The sequence below is a fragment of the Oncorhynchus gorbuscha genome, linkage group LG16, assembly GCF_021184085.1.
Source record: "Oncorhynchus gorbuscha isolate QuinsamMale2020 ecotype Even-year linkage group LG16, OgorEven_v1.0, whole genome shotgun sequence".
Taxonomy (NCBI): Eukaryota; Metazoa; Chordata; class Actinopteri; order Salmoniformes; family Salmonidae; genus Oncorhynchus; species Oncorhynchus gorbuscha.
The window spans coordinates 41,068,443-41,092,924 of NC_060188.1; the positions used below are offsets into that span (position 1 = coordinate 41,068,443).

The following is a 24,482-nucleotide window of genomic DNA, read 5'->3' on the forward strand; positions in this document are numbered from 1 at the left end:
GTCTGGTAATGCAGTGACGCATATCAAACCGATAGTGTGGTTATGAGCAAAGCATAGTAGCTTACTTTAGCCAATACTCTCCTCCAGCATGGCTCTATTGCTCTCTGAGCTGATATAAATGAACCCTTTCACAGGAGGCAAAGAGCAGACTATAAATCAGTTTATATTTTTATTTAAAGGTCTATGATGTAAAGCAGACCGGCAATGGGGTTTGACTTACACTTCCAGAAAGGCTATTAAGCTGGAACGGTGACAGTTAAAAAGGTGGTCTGGTCTAGGGACTCTAGAGATGGGTATCTGCTCCTTTACCTCAATAGACTTTTTGTAAAGGAAGGAAGAAACTGTAAAACAACCATCACATCTGTTTTGTAGCAAAATTATTGTGAATGGTCACATCGAATAAGGCCTCCTTTTGACCTTAACAAACTATATCCTATATAGCCTGGAGGTGACGAGAGACGTCGGTGACTAAATCTGTCGTATTTTCAGCATCTTATCTAATCATGCTTTGATTTACAATTGTACGAAACCCTTCCAAAACTTTTCAGAATATCTGAAGATATTCAATTCGAAGGAATAACCTCAAAGCAAACCAAGTGGAGTTGATCTTAAGGCCAGAAATATACTTTTTTTATCCTTCAGGTGAATATAATACCCATCATTGCTAAAGCTGACACAATCTCCAAGAGCGAGCTCCATAAATTCAAGATCAAGATCATGAGTGAGCTGGTGAGCAACGGAGTGCAGATCTACCAGTTCCCCACAGACGATGATGCAGTCACCGAGATCAACTCCTCCATGAATGTGAGTCTCTCTGTCTTTGTACACTCACTCAGTGTTAACCTCACTGTATAGGAATGTATGGTTTTAATAGCTGCACATAGTTTCCTCCCTTTGAAACTGCCTCCGTTTGTACTATTTTCCAACTGTAGAGAACTGTGAAGAACTGCACGACTCGTTCTCTGTGCCAGCTATTTCCTATTATGTAAATTAGGGATGGGCAACTGGCGGCTCGCAGATAAAAAAAATAATTGTGTGAATGTAATATATACATACATACAGTTGAAGTCGGAAGTTTACATACAGTTAGGTTGGAGTCATTAAAACTCGTTTCACAACCACTCCACAAATTTCTTGTTAACAAAATATAGTTTTGTCAAGTTGGTTAGGACATCTACTTCAGTTAGGACTGCTATCTACTTTGTGCATGACACAAGTAATTTTTCCAACAATTGTTTACAGACAGATTATTTCAATTATAATTCACTGTATCACAATTCCAGTGGGTCAGAAGTTTACATACACTAAGTTGACTGTGCCTTTTAAACAGCTTGGACAATTATTGGAAAACAGCTTGAGAAAAAATGTCATGGCTTTAGAAGTTTCTGACAGGCTAACTGACATAATTTGAGTCAATTGAAGGTGTACTTGTGGATGTATTTCAAGGCCTACCTTCAAACTCAGTGCTTTGCTCTTTGCTTGACATCATGGGAAAATCAAAAGAAATCAGCCAAGATCTCAGAAACCTCCACCTCCACGAGTCTGGTTCATCCTTCTGATCAATTTGATGTTTTAAATTGACAAAACAAGGACATTTCTAAGTGACCCCAAAATATTGAACGGTAATATGTACAGTGGGGCAAAAATGTATTTAGTCAGCCACCAATTGTGCAAGTTCTCCCACTTAAAAAGATGAGGCCTGTAATTTTCATCATAGGTACACTTACACTATGACAGACAAAATGAGAAAAAAATATCCAGAAAATCACATTGTAGGATTTTTAATGAATTTATTTGCAAATTATGGTGGAAAACAAGTATTTGGTCAATAACAAAAGTCTCTCAATACTTTGTTATATACCCTTTGTTGGCAATGACAAACGTTTTCTGTAAGTCTTCACAAGGTTTTCACACACTGTTGCTGGTATTTTGGCCCATTCCTCCATGCAGATCTCCTCTAGAGCAGTCCAGGAAATGACAGAGCCCTTTCTGCATAGTGCATCTTTTAAGAAAAGCTTTCAATCATGCCAGCCTTCTCTTAATTTCTATTCGGTGTCTGAACTGTGTGTTAAGTCGTTTTTAATTCATAAGAGTCAATATCAGTAACGTAATACAAACATCCCCATCAAAATCTGTCGGTTTAATCTAGAGACCAGGGAAGAGGAGACTCATGAACACTATGGTGTTCTCCGTTTAGCTCTACGACCCACTCAAGTGTCACTCGTCTGAAAGTAACCCATACAAAGAAATGGATGTAGTTTTGTGCCAACAAAAATAAGGGGTTAAATATGTGTCCAAAAAGTCATATCCGGAGCTTTCTCCTTGATACAGGACAGACACTTTTAAACCTTATTTTTGTGCCTGTCTTTTTTGCAATTCATGAATGTGTTGTTCAATGTGTTTCTATGGGCTATAGTATTGAAGGCCAAATTCAATATCTTAACCCCACAAAAAAAGATACCTAAAGGGATCCTAAAATTCAAATAGCTAAATGATCCATGGTATGAGGGGGCTCTCCCAGCCCACAACAGCTTAGACTTTGCGGTTGACTGCACAAATAGATTGATTGCACAAATCAGTTCTGCGTGTGTGGGTATGGATGTGGGCCTGCAGACCCGCGAGCCACTGCAGCCCCCACCCTCATTAAAGTTGCCCATCCCTGATGTAAATGAATTGGCTGCCTGGCATTGGTAGAGCAGACAGAACAGGAGTTGTTGTTCTGTCCTGTCTATTGTTGTGTCCCAAATGGCACCCTATATACTATAGTGCACTACTTTTGACCAGAGCCCTATGGGCCCTGATCAAATGTAGTGCACTAAATCGGGATTAGGGTGCCATTTGGGACGTACCCTATAGCGCTGTGTTCAGGCTAGATTACCTCGGTGCCTGGGCCCGAGCCAGTTTTGGCTTGCCACTTAATTCTTGAGGTTCCTTCTGGTGAACATGTTTTCCCCATGATGGCTCACTGACCAGGGTCATTCTGGGAGCAATAAAGAACCATGGGCCAGTTGCACCAACACTGGTCACTAGATCATCGCCAGGGGATCTCTCGATATGCCCTTACACACACGCGTGGAAATGTACCTATATGCACAGGGCCAAATTGAAATGTTTCTAACAGAAGAATTATAAAAAGCATGGTAGCAATTGAAAGTGACCACTGGAGATTATGGGGAAATGATCACACCAAAGGTGAGGACACAACAGTTCACCTGACACAAGAATGAATCCAAACATTGCTGTTGATTTGATGTGCACTTGATCTTTACTGTACTTTTCACAGCATTGGTCAATAACGAAATCTGAAAATATGTTCAGCAACATAAATATATTCTTTGAAATGTGGGAGTAGGTGCAAGATAATAAAAAAATAAGTGGCCTCACATCTCTCCAAACTGTGCCCACCATCAGACAATTACTGTTTTACGCAATCCAAAAATGGTCCATTATAAATCGCAATCTGGGTCAGGTGGGCATCATTTAAAAGCTTATTCTACTGCTGACATGGCTTGCTAAGTTCTAAAATACAATTTTACAGTGTTAGGCTTTCGAAGGCATTTCAGACAAACCGACTGTAATTTTGTTGCACATAGAATGGAGTCATGAGTGCATTTGAGTGTGTGTTCCATGGCAGACGCATCCCGTCATTGCTGTGGATCAAACATAACGATCATAATCATTGATACTGCAAATGTAGTTTTCAAATATGGAGATGTGAAGTTCACATTTGGGACTCATGGGTGTGTGGTTTGCTTGTATGACATCAAAGCTGTATTTATTATAATTCTCAACGTTGACCTCACTCGGATAACAACGAACGTGAACAAGGTATCTTAATTAGCAGAAGGGGAGGGGCATCTTTTTGTCGCGCACGGTACTCAAGTTTATAACTACCGTCAGTCAAAAACCATGCAGTGAAGTGGAGAACCTGAACTCTGTATAGCGTCTTACTGTACAGCCACTGTGTTCCAATTTAGGCGCTTATAAATGACGAACTCTGTCATATTCAAATCGTATTCGGAATGACGCGTGCTGTGAGTGGAAAGGGCTTTCACCATCATTACATGCTCAAATCAACCACACATCTGATCTCAATTACAACCATCACCCGCCACCGATTTTACCGTCCCATAACGTGGACCTCATAATCTTTAGTCCTGATTGCGACCAACATTTTTCAAGATGATTTCGTCCTCTGGTGGGTATTATCATTGGAACAATTTGATCTTGCGATTTATGTATTTGACAATCATTCAGTACAACTGAAATAAAGTATTTCATTTACTCATTTATCACAGCAAATCTACAATGGCAATGTAGCCTACCCTGCACATTTATGAATGGTAAAAAATCATGGTGTTGGATAAAAAAAAATTGTTGACTATTTATGTAATCCATTAATGATTTTACTTGTCTGACTTGAATATGGCCATTTCTTATCAAGAGGGGAAAAATAAATATTCCTGAACTGTAAACTACACATTTGAGATTTGAAACAAAATTGTGGTAGTTGTATTTTGAATCATTGTATTTTATTCTAATATTGTGCAGACAGCGGAGTTTATTTTTTTGTAGAATGTGATAAGTCAATAATGAACCTTATCATTTTGTATAGTGCTACATTAATTAGGCAGTGGGCCTATTGTGGCATATTGTACTTTACTGAAGAAGCAATGTCTGTCGCACATGTTGCTGCAATCCATGTAACTTTAATGAATTAATATAAAGTTGACCTTCAAGAACGTTATTTTCGCAAAGTTAGAATCCATTGTAATTAACAGGCTACATTTCCAGTCATAATATGTCACACTCTTCTCTTTAAAAAAAAATATATTTATATTTCGTTGTTCCTGATAGGATGTTTTCTCCACTGGGGTGGGAGTAGTAAACGCAGACAATTGCCATTTCCATTGTCTAGTGTTAAGCCGGCTTGACAGTAACAGCGTCAGATCAGCTGGTCTTCTAGTTTTATTTCCGCAGCTTTTTTCATTGCAACCAGGGTTATTTTAGCTTGGAGCTCTGTGTAATCTCCCGGTAGTAGAGTGTTAAGAAATCCAGCTGTAACCTGCAGGTAATCCGCAGCTTCCACATCTCTGTTGCAATCGGGCCCATATGTTTAATCAGACCAACAAGACATGCCTCTAAATAAAGCTGGCTAGATGTTAAACACAGTAACTGAAGTAACGTATATGTCAACACTGTTTAGAGTTACTCTTGTGTGGTCTATGGCAACGTTGGTACAGCCAAAGTTTATCGCCTGTCTGCTTTTTTCCCCCTGTCTTCCATGGACATCTGTCTAAGCAGTTAGACCTGTCCAGTAAAAATGTTGGCTATGCTGTGAGGAAGGAAGTGTAACCTGTGTGAGAGTGATGGGTGTCGTGGAAGCTGCTTCTGGTCAAATCTGTAACCTGACTAACCTCTTGACCTCTGAACTCTTTCAGGCTCACCTCCCATTCGCTGTGGTGGGGAGCATCGAGGAGGTCAAAGTGGGGAACAAAACGGTGCGGGCCAGGCAGTATCCTTGGGGAGTAGTGCAAGGTGAGTACCTCTCCTTCTGTACCTCTTTTTGCTTCTTTTCATTTCAGGAGAGAACCACTGTTCAGGAATCAGTCCCTAGTGTCTTTGGAAAATGTCAGAGACCGATGAATGCACTGTTGGTAGCATTACTGCAGGGACACTGCTACATCTATTGGTAGTATTACTACAGGGACACTGCTACATTGTTTGCTTTGTTTGCAGATGTTTAGCTGTGGTCGACAGGGATGGCTAAACGCTGTAATTTGATCTTGTCACTGAGCACTGTTGTGAGAATTCTTTTAGTGTTGAGTTTATTTTTATTTACAGGGACAGTGTACATTAATCAACGTTTCAGTAAAAGTGCCGGTTTTAGCCAGTCAGCTAATTTTCAACCACAGTCCCTGGGCAGGTTATTAAAAACAATTACAATATAGAAAATAGCAACATAGGACAAGCAAGACGAAGCATACAGACATAGCAACATAGAACAAAAAGCAGCAAGACAAAAATCATAAAAGCAACAGTGTGACCCTAATATTTGAACCCAGCTGGGAGTTTGATTCAGAACGCTCTCTCCATTATCCTGTGGCTTGTTTCCAATCCACAATCCTTCAAGGACTGTGGTTTAGGTTTATTTATAAAGCCTGCCTCATAGGTTAAGCGTGTAGCAGATGATTTCCATCAATCAATAGGGTGATAAATTATAGGCTAGATAGAAAATGATTAAGTCAGAGGTTCCCAAAGTGATGTAAGCAACTGCCAGTTTTTGCTTTTTGAATTGGGACTATGACGGCTTATTACCAATCAGTCTGACCGTACTTTTGAAAGCATTTCAATCTGAAGAAAGTGTGGTTTGAAGTGATTCAAATACATCAGAAAGGTATTGGGAAGTTCAGAAGATCATCTGGAAATAATTTTGGATGATCTTCTGTCTTCCCCCTCGTCTGGTTTGGTGCCTGGTCTTGTCCACTCTGTTCTAATGAGTCCTGCACGGCTTGTGAGCATTTTCGAGGGAAACAGAAGATGCATATACGTGTTCCTTAGGGGGGGGGGGGGAGTGCTTTTTAAAATTTCACCTCAGGATATCTTTCTTGTTATCTCTGAACCCCAGACAACTATGACAGATGGCAGACTGCTGGTATTTCTTCCCTCCCAACTATTTCTGTGCAGAGTGTAATGTGTTTCTCCCCTGCCCTGGCAACTCTGGGTTTCCCGGGGGTCAGCAAATTGCACCCCGGATCTCAGCGGGGAGAGTTTACCAGAGAGGTTGTTAGATGCCAGATGTCAGCCATTTTCTTCCACATTTCTCATCTCCAAAGACTTCAAAGTGGAGGTCATTTGTCTGTGTATGTCATTTCTCTCAAAGTATTTTCACGTTCTCTGTATACTGAAGGTGTAGTGACTTTCATGTCGAAAGTGATCATGTTCCACACTAAACGCTGTGCTAATTGGCACTTTGTTTTTTTACCACATCCTTACATCCAGCACAGCGCTCACAGCTGGGGTTGATACAGTATTTATTTCCACTATATCCTGCAGTATACCACTGTAGCCATGGAGTCCATGACCTTCCTCTGGGCAAATCCTCCCCCACTTATGTCAGTGTGAAAAGCAGGAAAGACTTCCTGCTCCAGTCCTCACATGATTGGATGCCTGAGAACTCTTTGACTCTGAGTTAGTGGACCATAACCTCTGAACGTTGTCCTTTTTTTTCTAATTAATGTACACTACTCTTGCCAAATATCCCCATGTTTCCCCTCAATCGTACTGTGCTTTCCTCAGTTAATGTGATGCTACTCCTACTCTGAGAGGAGAGTTATCTTACAGCAGCTAGTTTATCATTAATCAATTGCAGGAGTCCCACAACGTGGACCCATTGAACTTGTATATCACTCATGTAGATTCATTGACCGTGGTTGAGGGTGGTGCCTGTGACCTCAGATGTTAGTAACATAGTCTCGTTGACATTGCATTGTCTCTGTGCTGTCCCGTCCAGTGGAGAACGAGAGCCACTGTGACTTTGTGAAGCTGCGTGAGATGCTGATCAGGGTGAACATGGAGGACCTGAGGGAGCAGACTCATGCCCGCCACTACGAGCTCTACCGCCGCTGCAAACTGGAGGAGATGGGATTCAAAGATACAGACCCTGACTGTGAGCCGTTCAGGTGAGGCAGCAAGGCTGATCACAGAACACACAAACACTGAAATGAATTGTGTAGTCATATGTTATAAGAAAGCAGACCAATGAATCTGAGTTCAGCATGTAAAGATGCTCTGTGAGTGATTTAAAAATGGTAATTCCTTTGCGAGTTAGTCCAAGCTGTAGTTCGTCTGATATGTAGTAAGCCACTTCTTTGTTTGTCCTGTCCACAGCCTCCAGGAGACCTACGAAGCCAAGAGGAAAGAGTTCATGGGAGACCTGCAGAAGAAGGAGGAGGAGATGAGACAGATGTTTGTCAACAAAGTGAAGGAGACTGAGGCAGAGCTGAAAGAAAAGGAGAGAGAGGTGAGGGTGTGGCTGCTGGCTGGGAAAGAGGAGGAAGGTGGGGGGTGAAGGAAATGAGTTTGCGGTCTTATGTAGGATTCAGTTGTTGCACATACAGTACCTGTCAAAAGTTTGGACATCTACTCATTCAAGTGATTTTCTTAATTTATTGAAGACAACTATGAAATAACACATGGAATTATGTAGTAACCAATAAAGTGTTATTTCATTTTAGATTCTTCAAAGTAGCCACTCTTTGCCTTGATGACAGCTTTGAACACTCTTGGCATTCATTCTCTCAACCAGCTTTTGCTTTTCCAACAGTCTTGAAGGAGTTCCCACATATGCTGAGCACTTGTTGGCTGCTTTTCCTTCACTCTGCAGTCCAACTCATCCCAAACCATCTCAATTGGGTTGAGGTCAAATGATTGTGGAGGCCAGGTCATCTGATGCAGCACAATCACTCTCCTTTTTGGTCAAATAGCCCTTATAAAACTTAAAATTATAGTCCCACTAAGCTCAAACCAGATGGGATGGCATATCGCTGCAGAATGCTGTGGTAGCCATGCTGGTGAAGTGTGCCTTGAATTCTAAATAAACCACAGTGTCACCAGCAAAGCACCCCCACACCATGACACCACCACCTCCATGCTTCACGGTGTGAACTACACATGCAGAGATCATCCATTCACCTTCTCCAAGTTTCAAAGACACGGTGATTGGAACCTAAAATTTCAAATTTGGACTCATCAGACCAAAGGACAGATTTCCACCGGTCTAATGTCCATTGCTCGTGTTTCATGGCCCAAGCATGTCTCATTTTATTGGTGTCTTTCAGTAGTGGTTTCTTTGCAGCAATTAGACAATGAAGGCCTGTTTCATGCAGTCTCCTCTGAACAGTTGATGTTGATGGCTGTTACTTGAACTCTTTGAAGCATTTATTTGGGCTGCAATTTCTGAGGCCGGTAACTCGAATGAACTTATCCTCTGCAGCAGAGGTAACTCTGGGTCTTCTTTTCCTGTGGCGGTCCTCATGAGAGCCAGTTTTATCATAGCGCTTGATGTTTTTTAGCAACCGCACTTGAAGAAACTTTAAGTTATTGTCATTTTCCGCATTGACAGACCTTCATGTCTTAAAGTTATGGACTCATTTTTCTTTGCTTATTTTAGCTGTTCTTGCCATAATATGGACTTGGTCTTTTACCAAATAGGGCTATCTTCTCTATACCCCCCCACCTTGTCACAACACAACTGATTGGCTCAAACTCATTAAGAAGGAAAGAAATTCCACAAATTAATTTTTAATGAGGCACACCTGTTAATTGAAATGCATTCTAGGTGACTACCTCATGAAGCTGCAGCATAGCCTAGTGGTTAGAGCGTTGGACTAGTAACCGGAAGGTTGCGAGTTCAAACCCCCGAGCTGACAAGGTACAAATCTGTCGTTCTGCCCCTGAACAGGCAGTTAACCCACTGTTCCCAGGCCGTCATTGAAAATAAGAATATGTTCCTAACTGACTTGCCTGGTTAAATAAAGGTAAAATTAAAAGCTGGGTGAGAGAATACCAAGAGTATGCAAATCTGTCAAGGCAAAGGCCACCCTTTGCCTTGACAGATTTTGACGAATCTCAAGTGTGAAATATATTTTGTACATTTATACATGATTCCATATGTGTTATTTCAAAGTTGTGGTGTCTTCCTATTATTATACAATTTAGAAAATAGTGAAAAATAAAGAAAAACACTTGAATGAGTAGGTGTGTCCAAACTTTTGACTGGTACTGAATGTTGACATTGACACCTACATACTGTCAAATGTAACTGCATATTTATACCTGTGCTGACCTTTTTGATATATATTTGGTTTGTAGATAATCAAGTTTTATCTCTTGGCCTGACATCTTATCTATCTGCCCCAATCAGTTGCACAGCAAATTTGAGCAGCTGAAGCATATGCACCAGGAGGAGAAGAGGAAGGTGGAGGAGAAGAGGCGGGAACTGGAAGAGGAAATGAACGCCTTCAACCGCAGGAAGGTGGCAGCTGAGACGTTGTCCTTAGCCCAGCCACTCAAGAAGGACAAGGACAAGAAAAAGTAAGCAAGTTCCTGTCCTCTTCCACTCGCTCTCCCTTTATTCCTCCCTTCTCTTACCCTATGGTTTAGCTTCAAAGTCCCTTTGTCCTCCCTTTCTCCCCAAAGGATTGAATTGAGATCACAGATAGCAGTGGATTGACTTAAGAGTATATACCGTGATCATGAGGGGCCTTCCCCTCCGTCCCCCCAAATTCCATACCAGGGTGATGTATTTATTGTACACTGAAATAGTTATATGAATATGAGCAGACAGACTTATGGAAAATACCTGACCTTAGCAGTTCCTAGTTGGAGAGAGACAGGTTCTCTGTGAGGCAGTCAAGACACTTTTTTTTAGCTTGTAAAGTCTCCATCTAGTGGATAATATGTGCATTGGCAGTTATTAGTGAAACCGTTCATCCATTTTGTGGTTAGTCTGACAGATTTCATAGTTCCTGAGGTAGTGCTTGGGTTTTCACTACATTAGGGATTGTACGTTATTTATGAGGGATACCTGGAGAAAATGGTAACTCTCTGAAGTTTAAATGGTAGTAAAATATATTTTTACTCAACTCTCCCTGAACACTTGAAAAAACTGTTCCCTCAAAAAAAGTGGCACTGCGCAAATTTCAGGTCTGCTGAGTGCAAACATGAATGTTGTAAAATTCAGTGCAACTTCCATCGCACGTTTACTATGAACACTGAGGCCGTATCCGCTGTAATTATTATTATTATTATTATTTTTTGCTATTGTGCTGATGCCTGTCGGTCGGAGGCATGAACACTTTAAGCGTGCCAGGTCCAACATAACAGGAACAGCCACAGACATCTCTACCAGGGGTTTCTAAAACGGCTGTCGTCAACAGTCTTGTATGACCAGACTTGAACTCGCCCTACTATCGGAGTACCACCACTACTGCATATGCAGACAAACTGATCCATCGCACAAACCTTATCACAAGATCTAGGATCCACATTTTTTTGTGTGTCTGCCTTGATGTCCATAAAACTCCACGGACCCCCTTGCGCAGTGGAATTTAGAATGATATGTGACTACTGCTATCCATTCAGCACCACGGTTCAAAGGGCGCTCAAAATAGCCCTCATCAAGATGTTGCCTACATCTGATAGACCTACTCATCACTTATTATTTTATGCAACATTTTCTATGCCAGGTGAAATTGCACATCATTAGCTGATTGTTATGGATGTATCCAAATAGAGTAACAGGCTCTGTGAGGCAGTCACACAACTTTTTTTTTTATTGCTTCTACAGTCTCCATCTAATGGATAATATGATAACACCGGCCCTCAACACCAGTGTTAATATATCCTCCAAACACCGGCTTCTCGGGATTATCATTTAAGTATTCAATCTGTAGGTACAAACTTTGATCTGAGAAATGATTGTCACTGAATTATTTATTTTGCTCTCACCTAAAAGAAAAACAACACTACACCACGGATTCTCGGCTATAGAAAGTTGTAGCGCTCCCTCTGAATGTCAGTCAAACCATGAATGGGAACGCCTATCCATCGCAATGTGTAATGCAGTGTAGCCTAGTGTTTATTTTTTATATATTTTTTTATATATATCACACACACACCATCCCAGCAGTGCAAAAACTCAAAGTACATTTTCTTAAAAATATAACTTTGCCCTGTGCTTCTCCCAGTATGCTTGTTGTATAGCCTAGGCCATGGATCATTTGATTGAGACCACACTAGGCGTGCTAGATATTGCGCACCCAGCAGAGAATCGGGGATAAGGGGCAGCATTGCGCACACATGAGATACTATAATAAGCAATTAATTCTCAAACCCTGAGCATGAGGCATTTCATCAATGTACAAATTACACGACCCTCCCCTAGACTAAATAAAAAAAAACATATTAACCCCCCCCCCCCCCCCCCCCCCCGACTGAAATTGAAGAGGCATGACGCTCCCCCATTTTCCTCCCGGTAACTATTGTGTAAATTTCGATCTCTTCTTAACAGTTTTGTTAGCACTTTACATTTACACTGGCATTTTTCATGAGTGGTCTTCAAAATGGAGTTGAAGGGCTCCCTCTCCTGACAGCTCTGAATTATCACTCCTTCATTAATTATTCTGTACTGACATTATATTGATTCTGAGGCACAATCCACACATTTTCTGACCTTTCTTTTTTTCTGTCTTCTCTTTCACCTTCATTATACTTCATCTTCATGAAGTCATACATTTTTCTGAAAGAATGTGAATGTGGAATGTATATGATTTGCATTATTTCACTCCAGTGTGTTACCATTCACTTTTATTTTGTCATTTGTGGTCATTTTCTTTGTCATTTTCTTTCAGTTAATGTATGAGCCCAGTATGCCAAGCCGACCATGGATTTGTCTTCCATCATCATAGTGACGTCAACGTTTGTTTTTTTGACATTCCTTCATGACATTGTGCACATGGACCAAAGACCCTGATGGGACAGGAGACCGAGAGAGCTAACTTGCTGACAGTGGCCATTCCCTTCTCTAGGATCATTAATGTTATAATTTGGAACATGTTTTTTATACACCTGGTTCTTTTTGTAGTTTGAGACTTACTGATGTGTTTTGCTCACCATCACTGATTTATAACAGAAGGCACAACAACAAATCATGGACTTTGAACTTCACTGTTTTTTGGTACTAAGTTGTGTTGTTACCTTGTTCTCTGATATTGTCAGTTAATGTAATGTTAATAGATAAGCATTTACTGGTAATGTAGGTGGACTCGACTCCTCACCAGCCAAACACCATTGTCTTACATCAGGTGGCGTCACTCCTACGTGACATTCAACCGACAAGTGTAGACATTTCATTACGCTATCTGACATAAGACAATGGCCGTACACCTCATAGAGTGGGGTCTGAATTCTGAGCCAAACTAGGCCAGACCTTAATCCTGCATAGCAATAACGTAACTAAGTACAGTACCTGTATATTTATATTTTTGCAAACCGGTATATGTAGGTACCATCAAGTATACTAGTACTAAATATTAAAAAATATGCAATCAATTCTGGTGCTGTTTTATGTTAATCCAGAAACCTGTATGTGAATATTTTCAGAACTTACTTGGCTTTATTAAAATGCAGATATGCAAAATGGATATGATAAAGCACACTATCCTGTATGTTGTCTGATTGTGATGTACCGTAAAGCCATTGACATGAGTATGTGAGTGGTGTCAGTTTACACGGCCCATATACAATGCAGAAACTAATAGAGGCCTGGACTAACAATAGAAATGTTTACGTCGAAAGACTATAAGTACTCGTTTTCATTGAAAATAAATGCAACCATCGCATTGGATGTCTCCCTATCTCATGATTTTGATTTGATAAACTTGGGGGTTCGAGCTCTGAAAGCTGTGGAATATCAGACCATATACCATGGGTATGACAAAACATGTATCTTTACTGCTCTAATTACGTTTAAACAGTTTATAATGTACAGACGTCGGATCTTAATATGACCCATTTCGTCATAGGAGGAAAATAATCTTGCACCATAAGGATTTTGAATGTGTATTTAGAATTGACGCTAGGAGTCAGCTGGTAGCTGTGTTTGTAGTCTATACGATCATTTAGACTGCAGATTCACTGGGTGTCAGTACAAGTAGCCTATGTATGCTACGTGCAAGCTACAGAGCGTCGCGTGTGAATTCTTATGTGGATTATAATAAATGGACAATATTTGTGGGGGATAATGTATTCTTCGTTAAAGGAAAATCTGTTTCTTTAGATCAATTGTTTTATTCTATGTTCAAGGCAACCAATAGGCAAAATAAATGAACGGTTATTTCAGTTCCTTCCATGAACCAGTGGGTACAGCCACTGACAATGGCACACGTGCCTGAGTAGGCATGAGTTTGAATCTGGTCCACAAATTCCCTTAATATTTTTGGAGGAACTAGTACTTTTCTAGTTACTCTGATATTTCTGGGGGAAGTAACTAACTTTTTACTAAGTTTCAATTGATCAAATCCTTTTCGTTACATATACTGAAAAAATATATAAAATGCAACATTCAACAATGTCTTATGTTTCTGCCTTAGTTCATAAGGAAATAAGTCAATTGAAATAAATTCATTAGGCTCTAATAATCTATGGAGTTCACATGACTGGGCAGGGGTGCACCGACTGGGGAGCCAAGCCCACCAATAAAAATGAGTTTTTCCGGTGGAGGTCCTGAGCTGGCGTGGTTACTCGTGGTCTGTGGTTTTGAGGCCAGTTGGACGTACTGCAAAATTCTCTCAAACAAGGTTGGAGGGGCTTTATGGTAGATTATAATTAAATTATCTGGCAACCGCTCTGCCTGACATTCCTGCAGTCAGCATGCCAATTGCACGCGCCCTCAACTTGAGACGTCTATGGCATTGTGTTGTGTGACACAACTGGACATTTTAGTGGCCTTTTTATTGTCCTCAGCAAGGCGCACCTGTGTATTGATCATGCTGTTTAATCAGCTTTTTGATGCGGCACACCTGTCAGGTGGATGGATTATCTTGGCAAAGGAGAAAACGCTCACTAACACAGATGTAATCCAATTTGTGCACAAAATCTGAGAGAAATAAGCATTTTGTGTGTATGGAAAATTTTATTTCAGTTCATGAAACATGGGACCAGCGCTTTACATGTTTTGTCAGTGTAGATTTATTATATTATTGCTGACAGACACAAACCTCCCAACCAAACATGATTAAAAAAATATTTCCATGAATTGATGCTATTGGTTCCCCTTTAAATCTGTATGACTATTGAAGTGAAGCAGGTGTCTTCATATTTTTGTTATTGGGTTCTTAGCCAGACGTGATCAGAGGTAAGTTGCACTTTACCTTCGGCCTTTTAATATTATATTTCTGGAGTAAGATAACTATTTCTAAGATATATATATTTTTTACCTTTATTTAACCAGGCAAGTCAGTTAAGAACACATTCTTATTTTCAATGACGGCCTGGGAACAGTGGGTTAACTGCCTGTTCAGGGGCAGAACGACAGATTTGTACCTTGTCAGCTCAGGGGTTTGAACTCGCAACCTTCCAGTTACTAGTTCAATGCTCTAATCATTAGGCTACGCTGCTGCCCAGCCTACTGTTAATTGTGTTTTGAGGAGAAGTACAAATCAAATGGCTACTTAGCTAACTTTGGCAAACCCAGAATCTGACAAAAAGTTGAATCTCCTGTTTTTAGTCATATGATCTGTTAGTTGGTCAACTAGCGACCTTGTCATTGGCACAAAGCTTGAATAGTTTAATCAGATGTGTGTGGAAGTAGCTATCATATTAGGTTGCCACTAAGTAAACTGTCTAAGCTATCTAGCCGTGTCGACCATGTAGGTAGCTAATGTTAGCTGGATCAATGGGTCAGTTAAGCTCAGCATCCTCCCACACATTTCTCACTCTTGCTCTCTCAAAGAAATAAAATACCCCTCAGTGGAAAGGAGATGTTTGGAAGATGAGGATACATTTCATAGCAGGTTAGGAAAAGGCAAAATAGAAAACACTTGACATCAATTTCATTCCATGGTGAAAATGTCTAATTTGCATACTGGTAACAAATGGTGAAAATTCAGTATTGACTGTTGTAACACTTACCTGTTCATTCTGAGTGAAACATTTTACATTACACTTGGTGTAAATCTTTTTAGTATGATTTTACCATCGCATACCTCATGATATTGTGACATGTATTTCAGTACCATTATGAAATTGTGCACATTGATAGATTAAGTCGATACCGAATTATCATAATTGAAATTGTAACTTACAGCCTACAGACTTTGTTTAATGTCAGTCTTCATGGGAGAGTACCTGTGCTGGGGGACATCTGCAAGATGGTGCTGTCAGGCTTTAATGATAGATTAATGTCAAATAAATTGCACTAAGTTGTTATTTTGGTCTGCTGTCACAGTTTATTTTTATTTACATTTATTTAACTAGGCAAGTCAGTTAAGAACAAAGTCTTATTTTCAGTGACGGCCTAGGAACAGTGGGTTAACTGCCTTGTTCAGGCTCAAAACAGAGTTTTACCTTCTCAGCTCGGGGATATGAACTTGCAACCTTTTGGTTACTAGTCCAACGCTCTACACAAGGCTACCCTGCCGCCCCCTAGTTAAGTCGATTTCTGGCCGGATACTTTTTACTGTTACTTGAGTAGTTTAAGGAGTCAAATTTTACTTGAGCAAATTACAATTGAGTGACAGTACTTTTACTTAAGATTTCAGTACTCTACCCACCTTTGCAAATACTATAAAACGTGGGCGAGCAGCCGCATATGAAACACATTGGGCTTATTTTGGCGAGAGTGAGCACTCTCACTTCGCCTCTTCCTCTCTGCCTTAGTCCTGCTTGCAACCAAAGTCTTTCAAGTGGAAACGTCTAGGAGCAACAACGGCTCAGCCACAAAGTGCTAGGCCACACAAGCTCACAGGACAGGACCGCCGAGTGTTGAGGTGTGTAAAACCTGTCTCTCCTCGGTTTCAACACTCACTGAGTTCCAAACTGCCTCTGGAAGCAATGTCAGTACAAGAACCCATGAAATTGGTTTCCATGGCTGAGCAGCCACACTAAGATCACCATGGTGCGGGCCCCTTAGATCCAGCGAAGGGAAATCTCAACACTAAAGCATACAATGACATTCTAGGCGATCCTGTGCCAACAAGATCATCAAGGACCTCAGCCATGGCCTATTCACCCAGTTATCATCCAGAAGGCAAGGTCAGTACCGGTGCATCAAAGCTTGGATAGAGAGACGGAAAAACAGCTACCTCAAGACCAGACAATTTTTTCCTCTTTTTTTTTACCTCGTTTTCTCTCCAATTTTGTGGTAGTTATAATCTTGTCGCATCGCTGCAACTCCCATACGGACTCAGGAGAGGCGAAGGTCGAGAGCCGTGCGTCCCCCGAAACACAACCCAACCACCCTGCACCGTTTCTTGACACAATGCCCAATTAACCTGGAAGACAGCACCAATGTGTTGGAGGAAACACAGTGCACCTGACAACCGTGTCAGCATGCACTGCGCCTGGCCTGCCACAGGAGTCACTAGTGTGCGATGGGACAAGGACATCCCTGCCGGCCAAACCCTCCCCTAACCCGGACGACGCTGGGCCAATTGTGCGCCGCCCCAAGGGTCTCCCGGTCACGGCTGGCTGCAACAGAGCATGGACCCGAACCCAGAATCTCTAGTGGCACAGCTAACACTGCAATGCAGTGCCTTAGACGACTTGGGAGGCCGCTACCATCAGACTATTAAATAGCCATCATTAGCCGGCCTCCACCCAGGCGGCAGATAGCCTAGTGGTTAGAACTTTGGGCCAGTAACCGGAAGGTTACTGGATTAAATCCCCGAGCTGACAAGGTAATCTGTCGTTCTGCCCCCGAGCAAGGCAGTTAACCCACTGTTCCCCGGGCCTGAAGATGTGGATGTCGATTATGGCAGCCCCCCGCACCGCTCTGATTCAGAGGGTTAAATGTTAAATGTGGAAGACACATTTGTTGGACAAGCGCAAACTTGAATGTTGTGAAAATGATGTGCAACTTCCTGCTTGGACAACACTAAGGCTTTACCCGCTTTGTTTTTTTTATGCCACTGTGGCTATTTGATCATAATGTAGGCCTACCAGAGTCGCCTACCATCAAAAACAATGGAGAAAATGCATCCCCATAACATTTTAACATGGAAATGGCTGTTCTATCGTCCAGTCAGTAACAGTAACAGCCAATGTGTGGTGTTCAATGTAGGCCTACATTCCATGAGACTATTGAAAAACAATATGCTTAAGGTAACAAATGTTTGATGCAAGAAACCAATTAACAAAATAAAATGCATTGTTATTCCCTTACCATTATTACAGAGAACAATACATTATTCTACCCTCTGCCTGTTGACTACTTAGCTTATTCAAGCCTGTCTCAAAATACCGCACTGGTCTGTTTAGAGTACGGGCTGAGTCGTGCGCAATAGAATCCTACCCCGATGCGTTCTTCCTACAACAAAATCTCTTGCATAGTTCGTTTTGTTTCGGTATGTTGCATTAAAAGTGGCTAATATCGCGTTGATTCGATCACAATTGGCACAGTAACGGGAAATATTGATAGCGTTAACTTCACTCAACTTTCTAGAATTTTCCCTGTTATCTCCATGGGCAAATCTCGAGCTTCTTGCCATGCGCTGATATTTTCTTCTGTTCTGCGTGGCAGTCCCGGGGGAGTGCTGGAGTTGCAGGCAAACTCATGGAAAACAGAAATTAATGCGATGTCACTGAGTACTGCCCCTATATATAGGACCTTCCACAAACACCTGAGATATGGATGCCTGATGAAGGTCCTAAGGGTTGAAACGTTGTTAATAAATATCACCTGGGAGCATGAGCAGCAGTGTGCGGCATTTTCCGTTCTGTTTGACCCATTTCATATGTACAGTGTATTCAGACCCCTTCACTATTTCCACATGTTGTTATGTTACAACCTTATTCTAAAATGGATTAAAAAAAATGTTTTCCCCCACTCATCAATCTACACACAATACCCCATAATGACAAAACAAAAACAGGTTTTAGACATTTTTGCAAATGCATTAAAAATAATACTATCACATTTACAGTTGAAGTTGGAAGTTTACATACACCTTAGCCAAATACATTGAAATGCAGTTTTTCCACAATTCCTGACATTTAATCCTAGTAAAAATGTCCTGTTTTTAGGTCAGTTAGGATCACCACTTTATTTTAAAATATGAAATGTCAGAATAATAGTAGAGAGAATTATTTCTTTCAGCTTTTATTTCTTTCATCACATTCCCAGTACATACACTCAAATAGTATTTGGTAGCATTGCCTTTAAAATGGTTTAACTTGGGTCAAACGTTCCACAAGCTTCCCACAATAAGTTGGGTAAATGTTGGCCCATTCCTCCTGACAGAGCTGGTGTAACAGAGTCAGGTTTGTAGGCCTCCTTGCTTGCACACACTTTTTCAGTTCTCCCCACAAATTTTCTATAGGATTGAGGTCAGGGCTTTGTGATGGCCACTCCAATACCTTGACTTTGTTTTTCTTAACCTACTGGGACAAATCAACTGAAATCTCATAAATCAAATTTCTCAAACATACAAGTATTAGGCACCATTTTACATATAAAATTCTCGTCAATCCAGCCACAGTGTCTGATTTCAAAAATGCTTTACAGCGAAAACTCCACAAACGATTGTTAGGTCACCACCAACTCACAAAAAAACCCAGCAATTTTTCCAGCCAAAGAGAGGAGTCACAAAAAGCACAAATAGAGATAAAATGAATCACTAACCTTTGATGATCTTCATCAGATGACACTCATAGGACTTCATGTTACACAATACATGTATGTTTTGTTCAGTAAAGTTAATATTTATATCCAAAAATCTTATTTTACATTGGTTACATAACATTACAGTGTTATGTTCAGAAGTTCCAAAACATGCAGTGATATTGCAGAGAGCCACATGAATTCACAGAAATACTCGTTATAAATGTTGATGAAAATTCAAGTGTTATGCATGGAACTTTAGATCTCCTTAATGCAACCGCTGTGTCAGTTAGAAAAAAAAACTTTACGGAAATAGCATAATCTGAGAACGGCGCTCAGAGCCCAAACCAGCCAAAATAAATATCCGCCATGTTGCGCAGTCAACATTAGTCATAAATAGCTTTATAAATATTCACTTACCTTTGATGATCTTCAACCGAATGCACTCCCAATAATCTTAGTACAATAAATGATAAATGATTGTTTTGTTCGATAATGACCATTTATGTCCATTTATGTCCAAATAGCTTCTTTTGTTAGGGCGTTTGGTAAACAAATCCAAAAGCGCGTTCAGGTCCAGTCGGACGAAAAATTCAAAAAGTTATATTACAGGTCGAAGAAACTTGTCGAACTAAGTATAGAATCAATCTTTATGATGTTTTTATCATAAATGTTCAATAATGTTCCAACCCGGAAAATTCCATTGTCTGTAGAAAAGCAATGGAACAAGAGATACCTCTCATGTGAAATGCGCGCGACTGAGAACGAGGCTGCTGGCAGACCCCTTAGGCAAACAGCTCCCATCCGGCCCCCCTTCACACAAGAAGCCTGAAACAACGTTCTAAAGACGATTGACATCTAGTGGAAGCCCTAGGAAGTGCAAAAATAACCCATATCCCACTGTGAATTCAATAGGGTCTGAGTTCAAAAACTACAAACCTCAGATTTCCCACTTCCTGTTTGGATTTTTTCTTAGGTTTTTGCCTGCCATATGACTTCTGTTATACTCACAGACATCATTCAAACAGTTTTAGAAACTTCAGAGTGTTTTCATCCAATACAAATAATAATATGCATATATTAGCATCTGGGACTGAGTAGGAGGCAGTTCACTCTGGGCACGCTATTCATCCAAGAGTGAAAATGCTGCCCCCTATCCCAAAGAAGTTAAGCCATTTTGTCACAACTGGAAGTATGCTTGGGGTCATTGTCCATTAGCGAACATGCTTTATCTTCCTGACTGATTTCTTGAGATGTTGCTTCAGTATATCCATATAATTTTCCTCCCTCATGATGCCATCTATTTTGTGAAGTTCACCAGTTCCTCCTGCACCAAAGCAACCTATTTTTGTTTCATCAAACCAGAGGACATTTATCTAAAAAGTAAGATCTTTGTCCCCATGTGCAGTTGCAAACCGTAGTCTGGCTTTTTTATGGCGGTTTTGAAGCAGTGGCGATATAGGATATGTGAATATAGATACTTTCATACCCATTTCCTCCAGCATCTTCACAAGGTCCTTAGCTAGTGTTCTGGGATTGATTTGCACTTTTCACACCAAAGTATGTTCATCTCTAGGAGACAGAATGCGTCTCCTTCCTGAGCGGTATGACGGCTGCGTGGTCCCATGATGTTCATACTTGCGTACTATTGTTTTTACAGATAAACGTGGTACCTTCAGGCATTTGGAAATTGCCTCCAAGGAAGAGTCAGACTTGTGTTCTACAATGTTTTTTTCTGAGATCTTGGATGATTTATTTTGATTTTCCCATGATGTCAAGCAAAGAGGCACTGAGTTTGAAGGTAGGCCTTGAAATATATCCTCAGGTACACCACCAGTTGATCCAATCAGAAGCTTCTAAAGCCATGACATAATTTTATGGAATTTCCCAAGTTGTTATCCAAACTTCTGACCCACTGGAATTGTGATACAGTGAGTTATAAGTGAAACAATCTGTCTGTAAACAATTGTTGGAAAATTACTTGTGTCATGCACAATATAGATGTCCTAACCGACTTGCCAAAACTATAGTTTGTTAACAATACATTTGTGGAATGGTTGAAAAACAATTTTTAATGACACCAAAACTTCCGACTTCAACTGTACATAATTCAGACCCTTTACTCAGTACTTTGTTGAAGTACCTTTGGCAGCGATTCTTCTTGGGTATGACTATAAGCCTGGCACACCTGTATTTGGGGAGATTTTCCCATTCTTCTCTGCAGATCCTCTCAAGCTCTGTCAGTTTGGACCGGGAGCGTCTCTGCCCAGCTATTTTCATGTCTCTCCAGAGATGTTTGATCCGGTTCAAGTCTGGGCTCTGGCTGGGTCATTCAAGTACATTCAGAGACTTGTCCCGAAGCCAATCCTGTGTTGTCTTGGCTGTGTGCTTAGGGTTGTTGTCCTGTTGGAAGGTGACCCTTCGCCCCAGGCTGAGGTCCTGAGCGTGCTGGAGCAGGTTTTCATCAAGGATCTCTCTGTACTTTGCTCCGTTCATCTTTGCCTTGATCCTGACGATTCTCACAGTCCCTGCCGGTGATGCTGCCACCACCATGCTTTACCTTAGGGATGGTATTGGCCAGGTAATGAACGGTGCCTGGTTTCCTCCAGACGTGACGCTTGGCATTCAGACCAAATAGTATAATCTTGGTTTCATCATGATCTGAGTGTTTTAGGTGCCTTCTGGCAAACTCCAAGTGGGCTGTCATATGCCTTTTACTGAGGAGTGACTTCTGTCTGGCCACTCTCCCATAAAGGCCTGATTTGGTGGAGATGGTTGTCCTTCTGACCAAGGCCGATCTCCCCCGATTGCTCAGTTTGGCTGGGCAGTCAGCTCTAGGAAAAGTCTTGGTGGTTCCAAACTTCTTCTATTTAAGAACGATGGAGGCCACTGTGTTCTTGGGGACCTTCAATGCTGCAGGCATTTTTTTGGTACCCTTCCCCAGATCTGTGCCTCGACAAATTCCTGCCTCTGAGCTCTATGGACAATGTTTTCGACCTCATGGCTTAGTTTTTGCTCTGACATGCACTGTCAACTGTGGGACCTTACATAGACAGGTGTGTGCCTTTCCAAATAATGTATAATCAATTGAATTGAGCACAGGTGGACTCCAATCAAGTTGTAGAAACATCTCAAGGATGATCAATGGAAACCGGATGCACCTGAGCTCAATTTTGAGTAACAGACACATCTCAACATCAACTGTTCAGAGGAGACTGTGTGAATCAGGCCTTCATTATCGAATTGCTGCAAAGGAACTACTACTAAAGGACACCAATAAGAAAAAGAGACTTGCTTGGGCCAAGAAACATGAGCAATGGACATTAGTCCAGTGGACATTTTTCCTTTGGTCTGGAGTCCAAATTTGAGATTTTTGGTTCGAACCGCTGTGTCTATGTCAAAATCAAATCAAATTTACTTATAGCCCTTCTTACATCAGCTGATATATCAAAGTGCTGTACAGAAACCCAGCCTAAAACCCCAAACAGCAAGCAATGCAGGTGTAGAAGCACGGTGGCTAGGATAAACTCCATAGAAAGGCCAAAACATAGGAACAAACCTAGAGAGGAACCAGGCTATGTGTGGTGGCCAGTCTTCTTCTGGCTGTGCCGGGTGAAGATTATAACAGAACATGGCCAAGATGTTCAAATGTTCATAAATGACCAGCATGGTCAAATAATAGTAATCACAGTGAACAGGTCAGGGTTCCATAGCCGCCGGCAGAACAATTGAAACTGGAGCAGCAGCCAGGTGGACTGGGACAACAAGGAGTCATCATGCCAGGTAGTCCTGAGGCATGGTCCTAGGGCTCAGGTCCTCCGAGAGAGAGAGGGAGAAAGAAAGAGAGAAATAGAGAATTAGAGAGAGCATACTTAAATTCACACAGGACACCGGATAAGACAGGATAAATACTCCAGATATAACAGACTGACCCTAGCCCCCCAACACATAACCTACTGCAGCATAAATACTGGAGGCTGAGACAGATGGGGCCAGGAGAAAAAGATGGGACCAACTCGGAAAGATAGGTCGGAGCAAGCCCATGTAATGCTTTGTAGGTTAGCAGTATGACCTTGAAATCATCCCTTGCCTTAACAGGAAGCCAGTGTAGGGAGGCTAGCACTGGAGTAATATGATCACATTTTTTGGTTCTAGTCAGGATTCTAGCAGCCGTATTTAGCACTAACTGAAGTTCAGTGCTTTATCCGGGTAGCTGGAAAGTAGAGCATTGCAGTAGTCTAACCTAGAAGCAACAAAAGCATGGACCAACCTTTCTGCATCATTTTTGGACAGAACATTTCTGATTTTTGCAATGTTACGTAAATGGGAAAAAGCTGTCCTTGAAACAGTCTTGATATGTTTGTCAAAAGAGAGATCAGGGTGCAGAGTAAAAGACGCGTGTGGGTGAACGTATGATCTCCGCATGTGTATTTCCCACCGTAAAACATGGAGGAGGCGTTAGGGTGCGGGAGTCCTTTGCTGGTGACACTGTCTGATTTATTTAAAAGCGATACGCCATACCATCTGATTTGGGCTTAGTGGAACTATAATTGGTTTTTTTACAATGTAGAAAATAGTAAAAAATAAAAACAAACCCTTGAATGAGTAGGTGTTCTAAGACTTTTGACTGGTAGTTTATGTGGGAAGTCCTGAACACAAGCATTTCGTTACACCTGCAATAACATCTGCTAAACATTTTGCAACCAAAGAATTTGATTTGATTTTAACTTTGTGGCATCAGTTTGGAAAAGGCCATTTCCAGTTCCAGCATGACAATGCCCCCGCCGTGCACAATGCGAGGTCCAAAGAGAAATGGTTTGTCGATCGGTGTGGAAGAAGTTGACTGACCTCAACCCTGTCAGACACCTTTGGGAGGAATTAGAATGCCAACTGCGAGCCAGTCCTAATTGCCCAACATCAGTGCCCGACCTTACTAATGCTCTTGTGGCTGAATGGAAGCAAGTCCCTGCAGCAATGTTCCAACATTTAGTGGAAAACCTTCCCAGAAGAGTCAAGGCTGTTTAAGGCTGTTATAGCAGCAAAGGGTGGACCAACGCCATATTAATTTTTGGATTTTGGAATGTTTGACAAGCAGTAGTCC

The 24,482-nt window shown here is 41.2% G+C and overlaps 1 protein-coding gene across 3 annotated transcripts in view; it reads left to right on the forward strand.

The window, feature by feature from the left end:
* The window catches only part of LOC123998822 (septin-8-A), a 40,349-nt gene that overhangs the window by 11,486 nt on the left and 4,381 nt on the right, over positions 1 to 24,482 (forward strand). For 2 of the 3 annotated variants that reach the window (XM_046304016.1, XM_046304017.1), the window contains exons 5-9: positions 643 to 804; positions 5,442 to 5,538; positions 7,514 to 7,682; positions 7,891 to 8,023; positions 9,926 to 10,095. In XM_046304016.1, coding sequence (XP_046159972.1) covers positions 643 to 804; positions 5,442 to 5,538; positions 7,514 to 7,682; positions 7,891 to 8,023; positions 9,926 to 10,095 — 731 coding nt within the window. Of the gene's footprint in view, positions 1 to 642; positions 805 to 5,441; positions 5,539 to 7,513; positions 7,683 to 7,890; positions 8,024 to 9,925; positions 10,096 to 12,413; positions 13,409 to 24,482 lie in introns of those variants that run through there. The other variant, XM_046304018.1, reaches the window with a different exon arrangement.